At 36.8% G+C, this 22,974-nt stretch overlaps 1 protein-coding gene across 1 annotated transcript in view; it reads left to right on the top strand.

Annotated features, from left to right (window-relative positions):
- The window catches only part of LOC150100544 (lysophosphatidylcholine acyltransferase 1-like), a 335,629-nt gene that overhangs the window by 85,289 nt on the left and 227,366 nt on the right, over nucleotides 1-22,974 (top strand). The window contains exons 5-7 of the mRNA XM_090401170.1: nucleotides 1,195-1,368; nucleotides 11,759-11,817; nucleotides 20,849-20,883. Coding sequence (XP_090257296.1) covers nucleotides 1,195-1,368; nucleotides 11,759-11,817; nucleotides 20,849-20,883 — 268 coding nt within the window. The remainder of the gene's footprint in view (nucleotides 1-1,194; nucleotides 1,369-11,758; nucleotides 11,818-20,848; nucleotides 20,884-22,974) is intronic.

Here is a 22,974-nt window from a genome sequence, read left to right as displayed (position 1 = left end):
CATCTGTTGTCTTGTACCTCTTTCATAACATCTTTTCCAACACTACTTGCTTGATTCAGGTTTCTTCTTTCTGATACTCCTTAGATTAGTATACAAACATAACAATCCCACTTCCTACTCTAGCTGCTATACCACACCTCTGTGTTCACTCTGACCACACATGTTTTTCTGATCCTGATTTGGATTTCCGTTCATACCCATATTATCCTCACCTTTATGCATTCTATCACTTTGTCCTGCCATAATTGCATATTGAACCTTGTACCCATTTTCCTCCCATCCTTATACAACCTTCTTGTGCTTTTCTGCCTCACAGTCTCCCTTTGACTATTAGCTGCTAACTTCTTGATTCTGTGCCTTCTCAGAAAACAATAGTTTCTCTAAATAGTTTCTCTCACCACCAAACCCATTAAAAATGCAATCTATCAACCTTAAACCATTCTAACTTCCCTTCAAATTCGCTCTATAGATTCTTGAATTGTGAATGTCCTTTGTCTCACGCAACTAGGTCACTTGCAATTCGTTATCTCTGCTCTCCTTCTCAACTCATTATTATCATATCTGGGCAATATGCTAATCACTTTCCCAATAACACTATTATCCTTTTTGCATACTGTAGTGACTTCTTCAATTCTGTATACACTTTTCTTTTGTCATCATTTAAGTCATTTGCACTATTTATTTTATGTCTAGTTACTTTTTTTATTGCAGTACTATTTAGAATTTTGTTGTTTTTTCTATATTTTTCTATATTTTGTATATTCTTGACTAGTTGTAAGTTTATATAGCATATTGCTGATTTATTCAGCCAGTTTTCTTATTTGAAATAAGAAAACTGTCTCATCGATGGGACCTCCCCTCGATGAGTCTTCACAGACTTTATGTTCTTAGGAAGGACCTCCCACGATAAGTCTTTTGACTCCATGGAGGCCTGAATAATAATAATAATAATAATAATAATAATAATAATAATGATAATAATAATAATAATAATAATAATAATAATAATAATAATAATTTGCCATTATCAATATTTTTCATTGATAATTATATATCTTAGAAATCTCATCCTCTATATTATGTTTTTGTGTATTTTAATTGTGACATTAAAAAGTTATACCTTTTTAATTCATAAAGTTTAGTTTGTTAATTTCATCTTTTTTTTATTAAAATATTTTATTTTTCATTTTTTAGCTCTTATTAAATATGCACAGCCTGTATATGTAAAAAGAGAAGATGCAAACTCTAGACAAAATACCATTGATGAAATCAAGAGGAGATGTTATTCTCAAGAAGGATGGGAGCAAATAGCAATTTTTCCAGAAGCCACATGTTCTAATCGTTCATGTCTTCTTTCTTTTAAGCTAGGTATAAATTATACATTACTGTAGGAAAGCCCATTTCTAGGTACAGAAGAAAAAACATTTTGATATCAGTGTGGTTATTTTGAAAAGGACTGGTAAAAATAACTAAATGAACTGTATTTTTTTGCTTTAGGATTTTTCCTTAAATTATTATTAACATTAGACCTTCATAGAGTGAAAAGATACATTGTTGGAGGTCTCCACTGTTTCATACAAAGATCACTGTACTGTTCCTTCAACTCAGCCGCCATTTATGCATCCATCACAGTCTTAGATAATGCATTCCACTTGCCAACCACTCTCCATGCAGAGAATTTGTAATGTACTCCCCTGCTTACATCCTTGGCATCATGTTCTATGAAAAATCTCGCAACTTATATGTTTTAATTGTGTCCTTTTCCCTCCTACTTCTATCCACAAAGCCTTGTAAATGGCATTCCCTCAACCTGGCTACACACACACACACACACACACACACACACTCAACATTCCATTCCAGAGACCTGTCTTAGTTATTCCTTTCAGTCTTGGCAATCTCCAATATATTCTCATCCCCATTGAAAAACCCAGTGACTAGATCTGTGCACTTCTTCATATATGGCTCGATCATAACACCACATTATTAATAGTGTGGAAGCACAACCAACTCCCCTGCTTACATCCTTGGCATCATGTTCTATGAAAAATCTCGCAACTTATATGTTTTAATTGTGTCCTTTTCCCTCCTACTTCTATCCACAAAGCCTTGTAAATGGCATTCCCTCAACCTGGCTACACACACACACACACACACACACACTCAACATTCCATTCCAGAGACCTGTCTTAGTTATTCCTTTCAGTCTTGGCAATCTCCAATATATTCTCATCCCCATTGAAAAACCCAGTGACTAGATCTGTGCACTTCTTCATATATGGCTCGATCATAACACCACATTATTAATAGTGTGGAAGCACAACCAACAGCTCACTATTTTCACATGTGAATGTCCTCCCACATCATTTCCAAAGTCTGTTTGTGATGTTCAATTTCAGCAGCATGAATCCCCAAACTTCAGTCCTCATCCATCTCCCCCCTTAGATTTTGCTTCTACCACACCTCCTCCCAAACTTTCTCACTACTGGTATATTTTGCATTCCCTTCTTGCCTATCAAACTTCAAAACCCTACACTTCACAATGCTGAACTGGTAGCTACACTCACCTACTTAATCATGCAATCCATTTAGATCCTCTTTTAAAGCCACATCACATGCTCCACTCCTCATAGTTCTCCAACTTTTAATTACTAGCAGATGCCTGCACATCTACAGTTTAGTCTGTCCCTAAATGTGTCCCTAAATCTGTTTGGAACCTATACGGTTCCAAACAGATTCACACTGTATACCACTAGTGACTTTCCTCTTTCAGGATACTGTTTTCCCTTATAAAACCCACTGATGAGTCTTCTAACTATGTGGAGACTATAAATACTACTACTACTACTACTAACACTATTTGTTATCTAGCCTTATTCATTACAGTTTAGTTATCACCTTTTTTTTTTATGTGTGGCAATCCACAAAAGCCGTTTCACAATTCAAACATGCCTCTCCCCCATTCCAATCCACCTATCATGCTGCTTCAACACACAAGCAAACTACAAACAAAGCATAATCTCCCTCTCCAGCAGATATATGCTATTACAGAGAAAGCTTGTATCAACTCAACCCAACTCTGGATCCCAATCCCAATCAACACTGTTCTCATAACTCTGGATAACATACAAATTGGTCCACGATTCCAAGTTCCATCATCCCTCTCTGCAAGATAGTACAATCCTACTCCCTTTGCTCCTCAGGATTTATCCTGCTGCAGGACAGACTCCTTTCAAATAGGTATGCCAAGGCTGCTGTTAACTGACTAGACCTTACCCCCAAAACATGCTATAGCATATCATAGTCCCACTGCCTAGTTAGCTAACCTAACCTAAACCAATAAATTCCCCATACATTGCCTGATTACTCACCACCAGTCCTCATCATAATACATGCCACACTTGGGCTGTTCATAATGTCACATCCATGAGGATGCAATAGCCTGGTAAACTGCCAATCAATTTGATGGGCTTTGTGTGTAACAATGTTTGACTCCTCAATGAGTCTTTTGACTCCATGGAGCTCCAGTGTTAATGATAATGAATACCCTAACAACATCCCCTACAGTGGTTACCATATCACCACTCCCATCCACCAACACCATCTCTTCTCTCTCACAATCATTTCTTGTTTATTTGCCACACATATTGAAAGAATGTCATAAGATTCATAGTAATATATTATAAAACAGTTAACACATGTAAGGAAAATTAGAATTTAATACCAGTTCCTGTAATTTTGCTCACTGTAACATGAGCATCATTCAAGGAGAATGCAAAAGACTGGTTACAACCTTCAAATGATGAAACACAAGAATGAGTCACATAGTATGAGTATACTTCCTCATGTCTCAGTCACAGTTTCAAGTAATAAATGGATCAAATTTACATCTAGTGAAGTGCAAAATCTTGGTTTTATTCCTGAATTCCACATCTAGTGTCTATGCAAGCAAGGCTGGAACCCTCTAATTCTCAAAATCTTATGTAGTCTTGGTGTACTTCAGTTCTGATCTCAGCACAATGGCTAGTTTGTCCAAAGTAGCAAAGTCGGCAGGAACAGAGCACTTATTAAACACTAGTTAAGGATAGAGGTGATAGTTTATCTATCAAGGATAAATAGTAGGAAAGGAGATGATTTCTTGGTTTGAAAGTAAGGTACAGACTGTATATATACCTTGATTTTGCTACTTAGGGCAGGCCGGCTGTTCTGCCAAGATCAGAATTGAAAAATACCAAGGCTACATGAAGGTTTTAAGAATCAAAGGGTTCTGACATTGCTTCTCATACCATAGATACTATACAGAGAGTTCTCCGGAATCAAACCAAGATTTTTCACTACAGTAGATTTATATTCAGTCATCTATTTTCTGAAACTTGCAAAACCTACATAATTGCCCTAATCTTAATCTATCAGATTTTATGCATATCTCAAAGTTTTGGGAAGTAATCACCATAAACTGTTCATAATATAGTTCTTTAATCTTCTTCTTTCACTACGCGTTATTCCTGCTTCCTATACAGGGTCTGCGTGTTACTTAGATGAGACTTCTTGTTAGTACCATTCCCAACCAACCTGTAGCCTAGTCTGCCACTGGGGGGATATATGTTTGGCTGTAGAAGCATATGTTCATGGGGGTGGTTTGCCTACTTGCAGGATGAAAAATGAAAAATGCCAGATTAACTGGCAGAAAAAACCCTACTGCCCGTACCCAAGACCGGCTAACTTGGCTATGCCTGAGGAAGATCTTCAAGCTCCTCACGTCTCCAATGGGAATCGAACCTAGGACACTCCTTCCCCAGGCATATGGTTGCGAAGCACAAAGCCACTAGGCTAACCACGCAGACATAATATATTTCTTTAATATTAACCTTGAATTAAATAACTGTACCTGGCTCCCTGGAACTTTAATAGTGCTTTCTCCTGTTTATGCAGCTGTGACCAAGACATAAGAAAGTATATTCATGCTATGACTCATTCTTTATAATTAGAATGTTACCAGTCTTTTGCACTGTAGCTCAGTGGAAGTGGCTCTTGCATCCTCTGCGCTTGGTTGCTCGAAATTAGACTTAGACTTAGATTCAAGTCCAGTTTTCAACTAGCCAACTGGAGGAACTTTTCTAAGCCTATTTTTGACCGATTCCCAAGTTAGTCAATTTCTGGCATGAGCAAGCAGGTTTTTCCTCATGGAAACTCGGGTTTTTCATCCCGTAAACTCAAGAAAATTGACTGTAGTACTCACATTATTTCAGACAGTAACATATCCTGTTAGGGTTAGGTGCCAATAGATGGCAGCACTTGTTTGCCAGCCTCTTCAGCGGCAGCTGTTTATAATTAGTGATAGACATGGGTCAACTATCTCTGATTGGCTACCAGATCTCCACCAGTCCGCTGATTGGTGGAGATTGAACTGCCCACTCAGTCTCCAAATGCTAGATAGGGTATAAAGGCCTCGCCTACTCCCTATAAAGGGATAAAAAGTGTTAGCTGATTTTTTTTTTTTGATGAATGTTGCTTATGTTGCAGTGAGTGAAATATGTAGGAGTTGATATTAACTTCTAATTTCCCTTACACATGTTAACTGCTTTATAGTATGTTGCTATGTCTACCATGCACATTTCTATATAACATCTGGTAACAGATTTTATTTTTTTCAAATCTTTGGACTACTATTTTTTCAAAACTTTGGACTACTGTATTTTTTTTTTTTTAAATTTAGATGGCACCCATTAGGACTTGAGTCTTGTGTTGCATGCTGCAATTATTTATACTAGCCCCACTGTTACACCAGATTGTGGTTGTCTCACATTTGTAACAAACTTTGTTTGTGTGCTCTGATGATGTTGGATATAATATCTGTGAAATATTAGCTTTTCAGTTAATAAACAGTTATTTTCTTATCAATCTGTGTTCTCATCAATACCGTTTAAATCAAATTCAACGTGTGATGAACACATAAGTGTTTGGCTTTAAATTTAATAAAGACAAGACAAAATAAGAAGAGTAAAAATAAGGTGTATGGTGTTAGTGGGTCCCAGAGGATACAGCAATTTCTGTATACTAATGCTAGAAGTATTCAGAATAAGGGAAGGAGTTACAGGCATTGGTCAGTCGGTCTGGCCAAAGGTTATAGGAATTAGTAAGACTTGGTTGACAGAGGATAGTATAGGAATAGCATGTAAAGGGGATGTAATATTTCTGAGGGGGATGAGTTTTGGCTTCATTTCTTCTGCCAATGGCAGCAGAAGAATTGAAGATGCAAAAAAGCAGTGCATTGGAGGCTATATTGAGATAGAGGCCAAAAGGACAAAATATATAGTTGGTTGCAGCTATAGGCTGCAGGGGGAGGGGTGCAAGGGAAAATGTGGATGGCATGGATCAGCAAATTAATTCAATGGGGATATCTGAATGGGTTTAAAATTGCATCATGAAATGGTAATGATAGGTTCAAGGGGATGCTAAAACAAATACCAGAAGTGTAAATAATGTAAACAAATACCAGAAGTGTAAATAATGGAGAGAAGATTTCAGCCTTGGTCAGTTCGACTTAAACAAAAATGATTAGCATTAGTGAAATATGGTTGACAAAAGATGATATATATGGATAAAATGAGCATATTCTATTTTGTGGAAGGATAGAGGGAAATAGGATGTGAGGAGGAATATTACTAATAAACACAAGTGTAAGCAAACAAAGTTTGTGCCTGAAGTATCTTCAGGACTGAGGCAAGTCATGGTAAAGGTGGACTAAGCTCTCATCACCTGTCTTAGTATCTCCCATAATGCAAAGCACATCTCCTTGCAGACATGTATAATGCTATGCATTTAGGGAAGAGCCACTACCCAGACCAGTTTCGATCTTTATTGAGGTCTCGTCAGTGGGAACCAGACCGAGAAGTGGTGATACTAAGGGGGAAGAAACGGAGAAGTCATATTTACCTATACGAGTTGCCAAAAGGTGTCTCACCTTATTATTAAATTACTCTGGATTAGAGAAAGATGTTGAACGTTTTTTTCCACTTGGTTAGACTTATGGTAGATACTAAGACAAGTGATGAGAGCTTAGTCCACCTTTACCACAAGTTGCTCAGTCCTGAAGATACTTCAGGTGCAAACTATGTTTGCTTACACTTGGATAGAGGATTAAAATAAATTTATTATTATTATTATTATTATTATTATTATTGTTATTGTTATTTCCCAAGGAATGCTTAAGGGTCAAAGCTGTATAACTGAGAGGAGACCTCCACATAGCCTTTAAAGGAATGCGGAGAACCGACCAGGGCTTCTGACCTAATGTCCAATCCTCACCTTCTCGTGGTGCACCCTGTTGGGTATCTACTTTGATACTGAACGAACGAGGATGGGCTGGCAATTTGGGATTTAGCCGACCAAATTGTATTCTTATTGGTTAAACCAAAATAAAAAATGATGGTACAACATGACAAAATTTCATGCCGGCTGGGGCGTCGCCCGGTTAAACAAGGCCCCCGTTGTTTTCGCCAGGGAACCAGGGCGAACAGCGAAAAGTCAGCTACTGGAACAAATCTGAAAACAAACCCCAACTCAACATCACCAGAGTTAAAGATCGGTACTATCAACGTAAGAAGCCTGAATTGCAAAGAAATGGAGCTAGCTGAGGAATTAGATAAGTAACAGATCGACATAATAGGAGTGACTGAAACAAAAAAGACCAAAACTGGTGAGATCTTTCTGAGCAATAAATACAAAATGTTATATTCAGGCAATAACAATCAAGGAAAAGAAGGAGTAGCCATAGTATTCAACACAAAATACGAGGCTAATCTTCTTGAATGGCAGTCAGTCTCAAGTAGAGTAATGTGGACAAATATGAGAATGGGGAACTGGACAATGAGACTTATTTATGCCTATGGTCCCACAGAAGGTTCTACTAAGGTAGAAGTGGAGGAATTTTTTGAGGCTTTAGAAAAAGCAACTGACACAATGAAAAAGGAAAAGTTGGTCCTTGTTGGGGATCTAAATAGCAGAGTAGGAAATGATTGCGAGACATACAAAAATATTTTGGGAAAATTTGGAGAAAAGAGCAAAGCTAATAATAATGGCAAATATCTGTTGGATTTCTGCTCAGGACATGGACTGGTTATTACTAACACCATGTTCCAACATAAAAATGTGCACAAATTCACATGGAGAGAAGAGGCTAGGAATAAGAAAAGTCTCATTGACTATGTTATTGTTGATAGTGATGTTTTCTCCCTGGTGCAGGACACCAGAGTGTAAGAGGATTTGAAATTGGAAGTGATCACTATTTAGTCTTGAGCAGGATAAAATTGAATTTCATATTGAAAAGAATAACATGTAAGAAAGTTTTAAAGCGAATAAAAGTTGAGCAGCTCTCAGATGTAAACTGTAGACTAAAATACAGAAATATTATTGAAAAGAAAATGAAAGAGTTTGAGAACAGGAATCAAACCTTGGAGATTCAGTGGCAAACTCTGAAGGAAACATTGATTGATTCTGCCAGAGAGGCATGTGGTGAGGTTGTGTGCAAAGATAAAAAAATCAGAACTCCCTGGTGGACACAGGAAGTTAAAGAGGCAGTGAAGGAAAAGAAGAAAGCATATCAAAAGTTCCTGGCAAATAAGTCAACTTTTACTCTTACAGAATACAGAGACAAATGTAAGAAAGCTAAACAGTGTGTAAAACTAGCTAAACAAAAGTCATGGGAGGACTTTGGCAAGAATATAGAAAATAAATATCAAGAAGGTGGCAAAATATTCTGGAGGTTGTTGAAGAAGCTTAGGAATGGAGGAAAGAGTGCTGTAAAAGGAATTAGAGATGATAAAGGTGAAATGAAAACAGGAGAAAAAGATATCTTTGAAGTATGGAGTAATTACTTTGAAAAACTGCTAAATGAAACAAGCAGTGATGACAGCACAGTGATAAAAAACACTGACCAGGCATGCAGTCAGGAATACATATCCATACTTGAAGTAGAAAAAGCCATCAAAGGCTTGAAATGTGGAAAGGCAGCATGAGTAGATGATATTCGACCAGAAATGCTGAAGTATGGTGGTATAAGCGTCTTACAGTGGCTGCACTGCATAGTTCAGAAAGCCTGGACAGAGGGACGAATTCCCGATGATTGGAGTAGAGCTCTCATAGTACCCATATATAAAAAGGGAAATAAAACTGAATGTGAGAATTACAGAGGTATTTCCCTACTGAGTGTTCCTGTCAAGATCTATGCAAGTATACTTGAGAAATGGTTGAGAAGAATTGTGGAAGAAAAGCTTGGTGAAGAACAAGCTGGATTCAGGCCAAATAGAGGCTGTCAGGATCAGATCTTCACTTTACGACAAATAGTCGAGAAAGCATGGGAATATAACAAAGATCTGTATTTAAGTTTTGTCGATTTGGAAAAGGCATATGACAAGGTGCCAAGAGAGAAGCTATTCAATACGCTGCAGTTATATGGTGTCAATGGGGCATTATATCAAGCAATACTTAGTCTTTATTTGAGTTTTGAGTCAGCAGTTAGAATTGAAGGAAGTACAGGAAGATGGTTTAATGTTAAATCTGGTGTGAGACAAGGATGTACATTATCCCCTCTGTTATTCATTATCTATATGGATCACATTATGAAGGAATGTGGTATTAAACCTGATATCAAAATTGGAGATGTTAATGTCAGCTCTTTGCTTTATGGATGATGTTATACTTCTAAATAAATCCGCTACAAGTCTGCAAAATTCTCTGACTAAATTGAATAGCTGTTGTAATAGATATGGTATGAAGGTCAGCAATAAAAAGACAAAGACAATGAAAATAGGCAGAATCATTGAAAATGTCAACTGTGTTGTGAATGGAGAACCTGTGGAACAAGTAAAACATTTCAGCTACTTAGGCACAATTTTTACTGAAGATCGTAAACTAAATATAGAAATAGACAACAGAATCAGCAAAGCTGGTATCGTGGGAAGTCAATTGAATAAATTCATATGGAATAAGAAAGAAATTAGTCGGAACACTAAATTAGCTGTATACAAGACTGTGTTCAAACCAGTTTTAACTTATGGATCTGAGAGCTGGGTCAGAAGTAAAACACTTGACCAAAGACTAGAGACCGCAGATATGAGAGTCCTGAGAAAGATTAGAGGCGTGAACAGATGGCATCAATGGCAATATCATATTAAAAATGAGGATATTAGGAAAGAACTTGACATTGTCAGCATCCAGGAATGCGTTAGCAGAGCTAATCTCAGATGATATGGTCACTTAAATAGAATGGGAGATGAAAGATTAGCAAAACAAGTGTTCTCTGCCAGGTTGGCAGGAAAACGACCCAGAGGAAGACCAATATATAGGTGGATTGATACGGTACAAAGTGCCTTAGACGATAGAAATATAAGATCTGATAATGTTGGAGTCTTGACAAGTGACAGACTGATTTGGAGGAAAATTGTAGATAGGAAGTTAGTAATGATGTAATTTTTTCATGTAGTACTGTCATATCCTGTACACCCCTTGAGGGTACATGGCAGGAATTTGATGATGATGATGATGATGATTATGATTATTTCCCAAGACCTCATGGTGTCAAAGATTCATCTGGGATTATAGTCTCACCAAGTGGAAAAAACATCCAACACAATAAACACAAGGTTCTACACTTTGGCGTGGAGAAATATAAGGCTATGTATTGTATTGGTGGTCTGTGCTTCAGGAAGTGGTCACACATGGACTATTGTGCTCAAATTTGGTTGCCTAATTTTCATTGTGATGTGGAAACACCAGAGAGGATCCAAAGACGAGTGACCAAAGTGATATCAGGACTCTGGAGGTGTTGGTTATGTAGAACAATTGAGGGAATGTGGATTACAGAGTTTGGTGGATAGGAGGAAAAAAAGAGGAGATATGATAAAGACCTTCAAGTTGGTAAGGGATTTTACCAGATTGATACAGAAGGAATTCTAAAAAGAATGGATAATAAGTTGAGAAGAATGAGAGACTATCCCTGGAAGTTGTATAAAGATGTGGTGAAGAAGGGTGTGCATGCAGAGTACATTTTTTACATAGAGAGTTATTGGTAAGTGGAACATTGCTGGAATGCATTATGAATGTAGGGAGTGTAAATCATTCAAAGTTCAGTATGATAGACATGTTGCTGGTTGAGTCGGTCTCCCAGGATGAGTCTACTGACTATATGGAGGATACTGTAATAATAATAATAATAATAATAATAATAATAATAATAATAATAATAATAATAATAAAAGGATGAATAAACTAGGTGAATTAGCAAGTGATTGTGGGTTACCAGTTTGATGTTGCAAAGCATAATGTTTTAAAATTCATGGAGCAAAGATGGGATACAGCATATACAATTGTAGGGATATCTTAAAGATGCTGGAGAAAATGAGAGATCTGGGAGTGATGGTTGACAATTCTGCAGCCACATAGCCAAGGGCTAGGTGATGTGTAGAAGTAATGCTTTGATCATATCACACATGGATCACTGGGCACAGATATGGTCACCTGGTTTTCAAAAGAATGAAGAGATATTTTAAATCCAGCAGCAATTGACTAATGTTGTTTAGTCAATAGTAGTTGCAGTTCGTTGTAGTTGGTGGATTGAGTGGTGGAGACAGAGTTGTACAGTAGGTGTCCTCCCTCTATGAGTCTTTGGACTCCCTGCAAGTGTCACATAATAATAATAATAATAATATATCATGTTTTTCTTTCCTTCTTATGCTTATCGCTTTCATTATTTTTTCAGGAGCTTTTTATCCTGGCTTACCTGTGCAACCTGTACTGATAAGGTATCATAACTCTCTGGTGAGTTTATTATTTATTATAGTTTAATTAAATATATTCCACATATTCGTCTTTTATTAGTCCATTTGATAAGATTTCATTAGCCTGACAGCTGTTTTGAACTGCTTGGTTCTCTTCAGAGACCAGGCAGAAACCTTAAGAGAGCAAAAACTCTCATTCAGTCTAAGGAAATCGAAATGTATTATAAAATATAACAGAGAAATGTATTTTTTAAGTGAACTCTCAGTCAGTGCATAAAAGTAATTATTACAGAAAGAGCCAAAAGGATCCATTTTGGATGCTTGGGCAGTGCCCATGTCTTTTAAGTGTTCCACTCATAAGTCAACTCAGGAATGCCGAGGATCGTTTTCTCGTAAGCTCCTAGGTCAATTTACATAACTTTCATAGTTTCTACAAACATTCAGCTTTGAAATAATGTTGGATTTAATATCCACTTTGACTATATAATTTTACATCACCGAAAGGCTCTTGGCTCTTTCTTTAGTAATAAGTATTAATTAAAGTTTTATAAATAATAATTGAGTATACATTGTTATTTCTGGAAAAATAATAGTTATGGGTAATCAGTATATAAGCCATCTACCAGAATAAGCAAATTAAGTGATGAACCATCACAGTTGAACAATAGAAAGGCTGCTTTCGAGCATGCTGGATCCTTCTTAACAGTCTGAAGAAGGAAATGCAAAGTTCGAGCTTCCAGAATCCTCAGATTGCAAAGAGAAAATGGACAATATTGGTCTCTCCCATACTGCTAACAGCTTCACAGCTTACTCAAGAGAGTTCAAGTCTCATCAAATAAAAGCTACCTGCTCACAGCACATCATTACCTTGTTGAGATCATTATTCTGTTAGAACAATGTTGAGATCATCACTCTGCTAGAAGAACAAAGAAAAGATTTACAATCTGATCAACAGGCTCAAATCTCAATAGCAGCTAATCATCAATAAGTCTTGACACTTCCCACATCACCCTTACTGACCTGGCATACTCCAAGTTTTCATTGACCATTTTAACATTAAAGGCTTGAGGATATTCCACACTAGACTTATAGCATATCCTTCAATGCTACCCAGAAATAATAATGCTGCAGGAAACCAACATACACTCCATACAAATATATTCCAATAATGGAAATTAAATGCCACAGCATATGCCAATATATATGCTGAATTCCTATATGTATGTTATGATTAAAGTGATAAATTCGGTTATTATTAATAATTACTGGTTAAAGCGAATAATTTACGAGAATTAATCAATTTAACCGGTTAAAGTGAATAATTCCTAGAGGAGTCTACATGTAATAAAAACATGTTTATAGGTTTTATATATAGGTTTTCATTCTCAATAGAAATTATAACAGCTTAGTTTAGGGTTAGGTTAGGTTAGTTTATAATGAAAAAAGTAAGGAAAATACTTCTTTTGCACTCAATGAAATCAGAAATCAATATAAACTAACCTAACCTAACCAAAACTAACCTGGATGTCGCATGTCGAACTAGAGTGTAGTCATAGTTTGTCGTGGGAAGATTAATGGGGGTTAAAAGATAAACGTTGTTGTGGGCCGAGCTTAATGATTGCAGGCAGATAAATGGGAATAACAAATAAAAGTTGTTGTGGGCTGAAAAGATGAATGGGGATAATAGATAAATCAGAGAGGAACTGATCAGTATTTTTCTCCATTTATGAGGAAAGAGGTACAGCAACGACGTTTATCTATTATCCCCATTCATCTTCCCACAACAACTTTTATTTGTTATTCCCATTTATCTGCCTGCAATCATTAAGCTTGGCCCACAACAACATTTATCTTTTATCCTCATTAATCTGCCCACGCCAAACTATGACTACACTCTGGTTCGACATGCGACATCCAGGTTAATTTAGGTTAGGTTAGGTTAGTTTATAATCATTTCCAACCGATAAAGATTAGGTAGGTTAGTTTATAATGATTTCTGATTTCATTGAGTGCAAAAGAAGTACTTTCCTTTCTCTTTTCATTATAAACTAACCTAACCTAACCTAAGCTGTTATAATTTCTATTGAGAATGAATACTATATACAGAACCGGCGCCTAGTATTTTTCTTGTGTGGGCGATTAACATTTAGTGCCTTTCCAAAAATGTTTTTTTTTTGAATAAAGTGTGAATAAAACGAACAGGAAATGAAAAACAAATGAAAACCGCTTTACAGTATAATGTTACCTACGGATTAGTCCCGCTTATACAAATGTTTTTTACACGGAACTCAACAATTAATCATAAGTCGATTTATGATACATCAAAAAAATAAAGAACTATTTTAGGTATATTTTCCTAAATTTTAATCAAAAATTACAGTGATATAATCGGGTCCAGGATACAATTTCAGAATTTATTTGTTCGTTTCCGGGAAGATCTGAAGGGGCCCAAACGGAAGAAAACGTACATTCATAATTATATGTACCATTCGTTGTTCGTTTAAACTCTTATCACATATTTTTTGACATCATTTATTCGCCTTTTCTTCTGCAGCACCTGTGTATATTGCACACTTCGCACACGCCACCAGTCGGGCCTGCCTATATACAAAACCTATAAACATGTTTTTATTACATTTACCAGACTCCTCTAGAAATTATTCACTTTAACTGGTTATTATTAATAATAACCGGTAATTATTAACGGATTTATCACTTTAGCCGTAACATATATATATATATCTTGCTATACAATTTATTATTATTATTCGTGACACCTCCAAGGAGTCCGAAGACTCATTGCAGGAGGACACCTAGTGTATAACTCTCCGTCTCCACCTCTACCAACCTCTACTACCAATCAACTACATCAGCACCATCTACCACCCACCACCACAACAAGTATCTTTTGTCTGTAAATTGCGTGTGTTTTGAAGGGCCGATTTGTCTGTATGCGGGATGAAAAATGCGAGTTTCCAGGAGAAAAAACCCTGCTGCCTCTGTATGAGATCGACTAACTCACCTTCAATTGAAAAAGTCCATATAAAGATTCCTCCCTTTTCATTGACCATTTTAACATTAAAGGCTTGAGGATATTCCACACCACTATGTAAGAGACTAGACTTACAGCATATTCTTCAATGCTACCCAGAAATAGTAATGCTGCAGGAAACCAACATGCACTCCATACAAATATATTCCAATAATGGAAATTATCCTTTTTGTCCTTGATTTGAATTATCCTTGATCCATTCGCATGGATCAAGAGTCGCAATGGTCATCCACCATGAAAGTTCACCAAATTTTCAATTATTGTCACTTTCCCAGGATGCACACTATGCCTGCACCAAACTTCTACTAAGAAAACAATCCATCTTCTACTAAGAAAACAATCAATAAATACATACCTCAAGATGAGCACCCAGCAGCCCAAGTTCTGGACTTTATCCAAAGTTACCTAATCAATGCTAATGATGACGATGCACCAGCAGGAGATTTTAAATGCATCTGAACTCAACAATTGCAGACAATAATGCCAATATGCCTGCCATTACAGTTCTATCTAGTTTAGAGCCTTCAAGAAATTACTAATAGCCAAGAAATGACTGACTACAAGTATCTGACCACAACTCCATTCTCTTCAGTATTTCCATTCCCAAATAGTAGAATGGACACAAAGGTGGAGTATACTAGATGTGTAACAACAGCCTGCTGCTGTTGTTAATTCAGCTAAAAATAGAAATCACTTACATATCTAAATTAAAAATCAATATGCCTCATCAGCAACATGCTCATATCACAAACAATCACAGAGCAGTTGTCACTCTTCAAAACCAAATCGAGATATTCACGCAGAAGTACAGCCATCAGCCAAACTAGAGCAGGTCAACCTTACTGGTCAACCTTCTAGCTGAGGTAGCAACCACAAGTTCATCTACCTAGCTCTAAGGAATATCATTTTTTTGAAACTAAGATCATACCACAAGTACATAAACTTCATAGATGTACCAACAAAATATTTCTTTTCATTAGAGAAGTATCAACAGGTTGTTGTTGTTGTTGTTGTCAGCCGGTAGAATCTCACTGCTGGGCAAAGGTCTCCCCCATGTTATTCCATTTGGCTCTATTTTGGGCTGTTCTCGACCAGGTTGGTCCTGCTGCTAGAATAAGTTCATCTCTCCATCTGGTCTTCTGTCTGCCTACCTCTACTTCTCTTTCCCTCTCTCTCTCTAGGTATCCAGTAAATCGTGAGTTTATCCATGTATCATCTTGTTTTCTCATCAAGTGTCCTGCCATTTCCATTTTAGGGATTTTGCTGTTCTTATGATGTCAGTGACTTTTATTTTCAGTCTTATTTCTAGGACTCTTATTTTTTCTATCCTTTACAGAGTAGTGGTCACTCTTCAAGACAAAATCAAGATATTCACACAGAAGTACAGGTCATTGTTGTCGTCAGCCTGTAGAATCCCACTGCTGGCAAAGGCCTCCCCCATGTTATTCCATTTGGCTCTATTTAACATACTTCTTTCAATTGCTCTTTGGCATGTCCTTAGCTTGGTCACTTGTTTAGTGACCATGTTTGTGATCCATAGGTTAGAATGGGTAGGTAGTATGATCCTATTATGAAGGTAGTGGGTGGTAGATGGTGTTGGTATAGATGATGATAGTAGTTGTGGTTTGTTGTAGTTAGTGGATTAAGTGGTAGAGACAGAGAATTGTAGAGTAGCTGCCTGCCCTCCCTTAAAATTTTTGCCAGCCTGGTTGGCCGAGTGGTTAGCATATCTGCTCTCCAGCCAAAAGGTTGCAGGTTCAAATCCAATCGTGAGCATGGATTTTGTGATTGTCTCTGAAAATACTAGTGGTGGTGAGCAGTAGATGGCGTTAGTGTAGATGATGCGGTTTGCTGTAGTTGGTGGATTGAGTGGTGGAGACAGAGAGTTGTAGAGTAAGTGCTCTACTTCAATGAGTCTTTGTACTCCTTGGAGGTGTCACATGTCACTTAATAATATTCTGAAGGTTAAGAGGTTAAGTACAGTCAATGTAAAATGGATGCATAAAGAGATTAAGTATGTAATCTGGAAGAAGAAGAAGGCATCATAAAAGCAGTATAAAGTGAATGGTAATAACCAGTTGCATGAGTACTATAAAGAGCAAACTAGAAAGTTGATTTAGTTGGTATGGATAGTCAGAATGCAGTATGAGCCACTCAAGTCAAGAAAAATCCAAAGGAATGCTCTTGACATGTGGCCAGTGGAAGAAAGAATATGTATAGGATGATGTTGGTTGATGAAAATGGTACACTGATACCATATTCAATGAGCAGTTTATCGAGGTGCTGAGCCTCCTAAGAGTGAAATCCTGAAAGCTAAAGGGTCTGTGAGAGTGAGAAGGAGGTATATATGAGGAATTAAGTAAATTTGATATAAGACAGAAGGATTAAATGCAATATCATGTATCTTAAGGAAAGGTTTCAGTGAGTTAATGATTGACTTGACATACGTATTTAACCTTACACTGTGACACAAAACTCATCAGACTGCTTTAAACTCATTCCACATATCTGCATTCACCTCTCTCAGGCAATACATTCCACTAACCAACCACACTCTCAGGCAATGCATTGTACTCACTAGCCACTCTCCAGGCAGAGAACTTACCTCTCATTCCCTTGCTCACACTTTCCTTACACAACTTCCAGGAATGGCTTCTTCTTCTACCTCTGCTTATCAGTCTATGAAAAATTTCTTCCATGTTAACCCAGCAATAACCTCTTATATGTCTCAATCATATCCCTTCCTTTCCTTCTTATTCACAAGATTCTGCAAATTGCATTCCCTCAGTCCGGCATCATACTCCACATTCCAAAGGTCAGATATCATTTTAGTCAATCTTCTCTGGACCATTTCATTAATATATCTTCATTATTATGCAAACAGGTGACTAAATCTATGCACAATAATTCTCAAGTCTTGATTGAGGCTTTATGCAATGGAACCCTGCCCTCATTTTTTCTATGTGAAAGTCCTCTGCATCATTTCCATAATCTGATGCGAAGACTTTACAACTTGCGTGATGTGACCCCTAAGACTTCAGGTTACTGTCCATCACCACTCCAGAATCTCTTGTCTCCTCAAGCTCCTTCAAAATTTCTCTGATACATGTATACTTTGCATCCCATCTCTGCCTACCAAATTTCAGAACTTTGTACTTTGCAACAATGAACTAACAGTTTCCATCACTTACCCACTCATATACTCTATTCATATTCTTCTGTAAGGCCAACATCTGCTTGACTCTTCATTGTTCTCCCTAATTTTGCATAATCTGCAAACAGCTGCATATCTCCCATTAAACCCATCCCAATATCCTTAATATATAAGTTAAACAACAACTGCTCCAAAGCAGATCCTGCAGTACATCACTAGTGATGATTGCAGGTGGTCCACATGACCACCTGCAATCTCATGCAAAAAGATATTCAGACTATGCCTAAACTAGTTCACAATTTCTGCACTCACCACACTTTAAGGCAATGCATTCCACTTACCAACCACTCTCTATGCAAAGAACCTACTCCTCACTCCATTGCTCACCTTCCTCCCCTTATACAGCTTCCAGAGATGGCATCTTGCTCTACCCTTGTCTCTCCTACTCTTTGAAAAACTTCTACATTAATCTGATAATAACTTCACTAACTTATATATATCTCAGACATATCCCCTCTCCCTCTTCTAATCACAAAGCTCTGCAAGTTGCATTCCCCTAATATGTTCTCATACTCCATAGACTTGAAAATGATTTAGTGACCCTTCTCTGGATTCTCTCTAATATATCCTTATCCTCCTTGAAAACTAGGTGACTAAATCTGTGCACAGTACTCTATATGCATCCTGATCAAGGCCTTATACAATGAACTATAAGCTCTTTGCTTCTGCATGTGAAGGTCCTCCTCATCATTGCCATAATCTGTTGTCATGTTCTTACAATTTTAGTATTGTGATTCATAAACTTCAAGTCTCTCCATCATCACTCCCAAATCTCTCATTTCACCTCCTTCAGAATTTCCCAATTGAATATATTTGCCCGTCTGGCTGGCCGAGTGGTTAGCGTATCTGCTCTCCAGCCAAAGGGCTACAGGTTTGAATCCAGCTGTAGGCATGGATATTTGTGAGTGTCTGTGGAAATACTAGTGGTGGTGGTCGGCGGTAGATGCTGTTGGTGTAGTTGCAGTCAGTTGGTGGATTGAGTAGTGGAGACAGAGTTGTAGAGCAGGTGCCCTCCCTCAATGAGTCCTTGGACTCCCTGGAGGTGTCAAATAATAATAATAATAATAATAATACTCTTCATCCTAACATTACCTACCAAATTTCAAGACATTGAACATTGCAACATTACTGACAACTCCACTCACATAGTGTATTAAGATCCTTCTGTAAGGCTACAACATATGCTCTACTCCTCATAGTTCTTCCCAACTTTGCATCATTGGTAAACAGTAGAATATTTTCAGTTAAGCCTGTCCAAATATTGTTAGCATACAAGTTAAACAGCAGGGGGGGGGCTTGTCTTCCACAAATCAAGACCCCTGTAGTACTTTGTTAGGGACCTTCCTCCATTTGGATACCACTCACCTCCCAAACGCAACCTGCTGATGCCTATATGACAGCCAATCAGATAAGAGACAGCTCGCTAGTCTCTTATCCATTCCCATCCGTTTCAATTTAGTTGCCAACTTGTCATGTTGCAATCTATCAAAGGCTATAATAAATTTAGTTTAATCCTTTCAACTATCAAAGGCTGTTGAAAAAGTATACCACTGTATATTTATCTCCCTTATCCAGTGCATTAGCAGCATCAGCCTTTATATGTTAAATGATGCATTTCAGCACTTGTCGATGATTCAGTACAAATACTGTACTGCATGACAGTTGCAATAGCTGTTGAGAAGTATAATAAATTAATTTTCTTTAAAAATTATGTTCTCCATTAAAAGCAAAATTTAACATTTTTCTAGGTGATGTAATTTTTAGGGTGTGTGTGTGTGTGTGTGTGGTTCTGTTTATATATTCTTATAGAACATAGTGTTGTTTTTCAATCATATGCAAGTGTCTGGCATTTCTTGACAACTAAATAAAAATTATCTCACAGGATACCATCACATGGACTTGGAATGGTTCTGGAATGTAAGTCAGATATGATACTCCACTTAGCTCTAAGCAGATGTATGTAAACAACCATTTGATTACAAAAAATCTGTGCACAAAATCTGTGCACAGATCTGTGACTAAATCTGTGCACAGTACTCTATATGCATCCTGATTAAGGCCTTATACAATGAACTATAAGCTCTTTGCTTCTGCATGTGAAGGTCCTCCTCATCATTGCCATAATCTATTGTCATGTTCTTACAATTTTAGTATTGTGATTCATAAACTTCAAGTCTCTCCATCATCACTCCCAAATCTCTCATTTCACCTCCTTCAGAATTTCCCAATTGAATATATTTGCCCGTCTGGCTGGCCGAGTGGTTAGCGTATCCGCTCTCCAGCCAAAGGGCTACAGGTTTGAATCCAGCTGTAGGCATGGATATTTGTGAGTGTCTGTGGAAATACTAGTGGTGGTGGTCGGCGGTAGATAAGAGACAGCTCGCTAGTCTCTTATCCATTCCCATCCGTTTCAATTTAGTTGCCAACTTTTCATGTTGCAATCTATCAAAGGCTGTTGAAAAAGTATACCACTGTATATTTATCTCCCTTATCCAGTGCATTAGCAGCATCAGCCTTTATATGTTAAATGATGCATTTCAGCACTTGTCGATGATTCAGTACAAATACTGTACTGCATGACAGTTGCAATAGCTGTTGAGAAGTATAATAAATTAATTTTCTTTAAAAATTATGTTCTCCATTAAAAGCAAAATTTAACATTTTTCTAGGTGATGTAATTTTTAGGGTGTGTGTGTGTGTGTGTGTGTGATTCTGTTTATATATTCTTATAGAACATAGTGTTGTTTTTCAATCATATGCAAGTGTCTGGCATTTCTTGACAACTAAATAAAAATTATCTCATAGGATACCATCACATGGACTTGGAATGGTTCTGGAATGTAAGTCAGATATGATACTCCACTTAGCTCTAAGCAGATGTATGTAAACAACCATTTGATTACAAAAAATCTGTGCACAAAATCTGTGCACAGATCTGTGCACAGTACTCTATATGCATCCTGATTAAGGCCTTATACAATGAACTATAAGCTCTTTGCTTCTGCATGTGAAGGTCCTCCTCATCATTGCCATAATCTATTGTCATGTTCTTACAATTTTAGTATTGTGATTCATAAACTTCAAGTCTCTCCATCATCACTCCCAAATCTCTCATTTCACCTCCTTCAGAATTTCCCAATTGAATATATTTGCCCGTCTGGCTGGCCGAGTGGTTAGCGTATCCGCTCTCCAGCCAAAGGGCTACAGGTTTGAATCCAGCTGTAGGCATGGATATTTGTGAGTGTCTGTGGAAATACTAGTGGTGGTGGTCGGCGGTAGATAAGAGACAGCTCGCTAGTCTCTTATCCATTCCCATCCGTTTCAATTTAGTTGCCAACTTGTCATGTTGCAATCTATCAAAGGCTGTTGAAAAAGTATACCACTGTATATTTATCTCCCTTATCCAGTGCATTAGCAGCATCAGCCTTTATATGTTAAATGATGCATTTCAGCACTTGTCGATGATTCAGTACAAATACTGTACTGCATGACAGTTGCAATAGCTGTTGAGAAGTATAATAAATTAATTTTCTTTAAAAATTATGTTCTCCATTAAAAGCAAAATTTAACATTTTTCTAGGTGATGTAATTTTTAGTGTGTGTGTGTGTGTGTGTGTGTGTGTGTGTGTGTGTGTGTGTGTGTGTGTGTGTGTGTGTGTGTGTGTGGTTCTGTTTATATATTCTTATAGAACATAGTGTTGTTTTTCAATCATATGCAAGTGTCTGGCATTTCTTGACAACTAAATAAAAATTATCTCACAGGATACCATCACATGGACTTGGAATGGTTCTGGAATGTAAGTCAGATATGATACTCCACTTAGCTCTAAGCAGATGTATGTAAACAACCATTTGATTACAAAAAAGTTTGAAAGTTTTTATTTATATGATAGAATAATATCTTCTAACATAATCTTATAAGTGATACTTTATTTTTGAGGAGTTGCTAACAACCACACTTTTATATTTAACATTAAACATAGAATAAATTAAAAAATACATTACTGCAAACACTTGAGACTACTTCTTCTCTAGAATTAGCCACATAAACTATTTCTCATTCAGTATATATACATATATGTCTATATATATGTATATATATATATATTTATAAAAAGATTGAATGACTAGAACCGAGAGAAATGAAAGCAAAGTTTATTAGTACCACACAACTAGTTTGAGCTTGTATCAGCCTTCATCAGGTGCATATTAAAAAAAGAAGAAATAACTAGTAAAACACATAGGAAATAACTGTAAACAACACAACATGGAAAATTAGTGTATATATATATATATATATTTCAATGTTTAAACGTTGAAGTCTGCGCATTCAAAACTGTTCCCTCGTTGGCTTCATTGTTGGGCATATGCATGTGTATAGCATCTCGTGAATGCCAGTATTTGACCACAGCACAATGGCAATGAAGCCAACAAGGGAACAGTTTTGAATGCACAGACTTCAACGTTGAAATATATACACACTAATTTTCCGTGTTGTTTACAGTTATTTCCTCCATGTGTTTTTACTGGTCATTTCTTCTTTTTAATGTGCATCTGACGATGGCTGATACAAGCTGAAACTAGTTGTGTAGTACTAATAAACTTTGTTTTCATTTCTCTCGGTTCTAGTCATTCAATCTTTTTATAAAAATGTATAACAACTGAGTAAATCAATCTTCATACATACATATATATATATATATAGTCAGTAGTTACATTGACTCGGTGATTGGATATGTTCATCTTTTTTTTTTCATGAAAAAAAAAAGAAAAAAAAAATATATATATATATATATATATATATATTTTTTTTTTTCTTTTTTTTAAAGTAAGTAAGAGCAACTCAGTGAAATAATATACCAACTGCAGGGCATAACTACTATGGGTATTTTGAAAGTATTGCACACATACACAATGTGTCTAGTCTTATT

Source organism: Typopeltis vanoorti, chromosome 12 (genome assembly GCF_054136105.1).
Source record: "Typopeltis vanoorti isolate ZY-2024b chromosome 12, IOZ_Tvanoo_1.0, whole genome shotgun sequence".
Classification (NCBI taxonomy): domain Eukaryota; kingdom Metazoa; phylum Arthropoda; class Arachnida; order Uropygi; family Thelyphonidae; genus Typopeltis; species Typopeltis vanoorti.
This window is presented reverse-complemented; position numbering and strand designations above follow the sequence as displayed.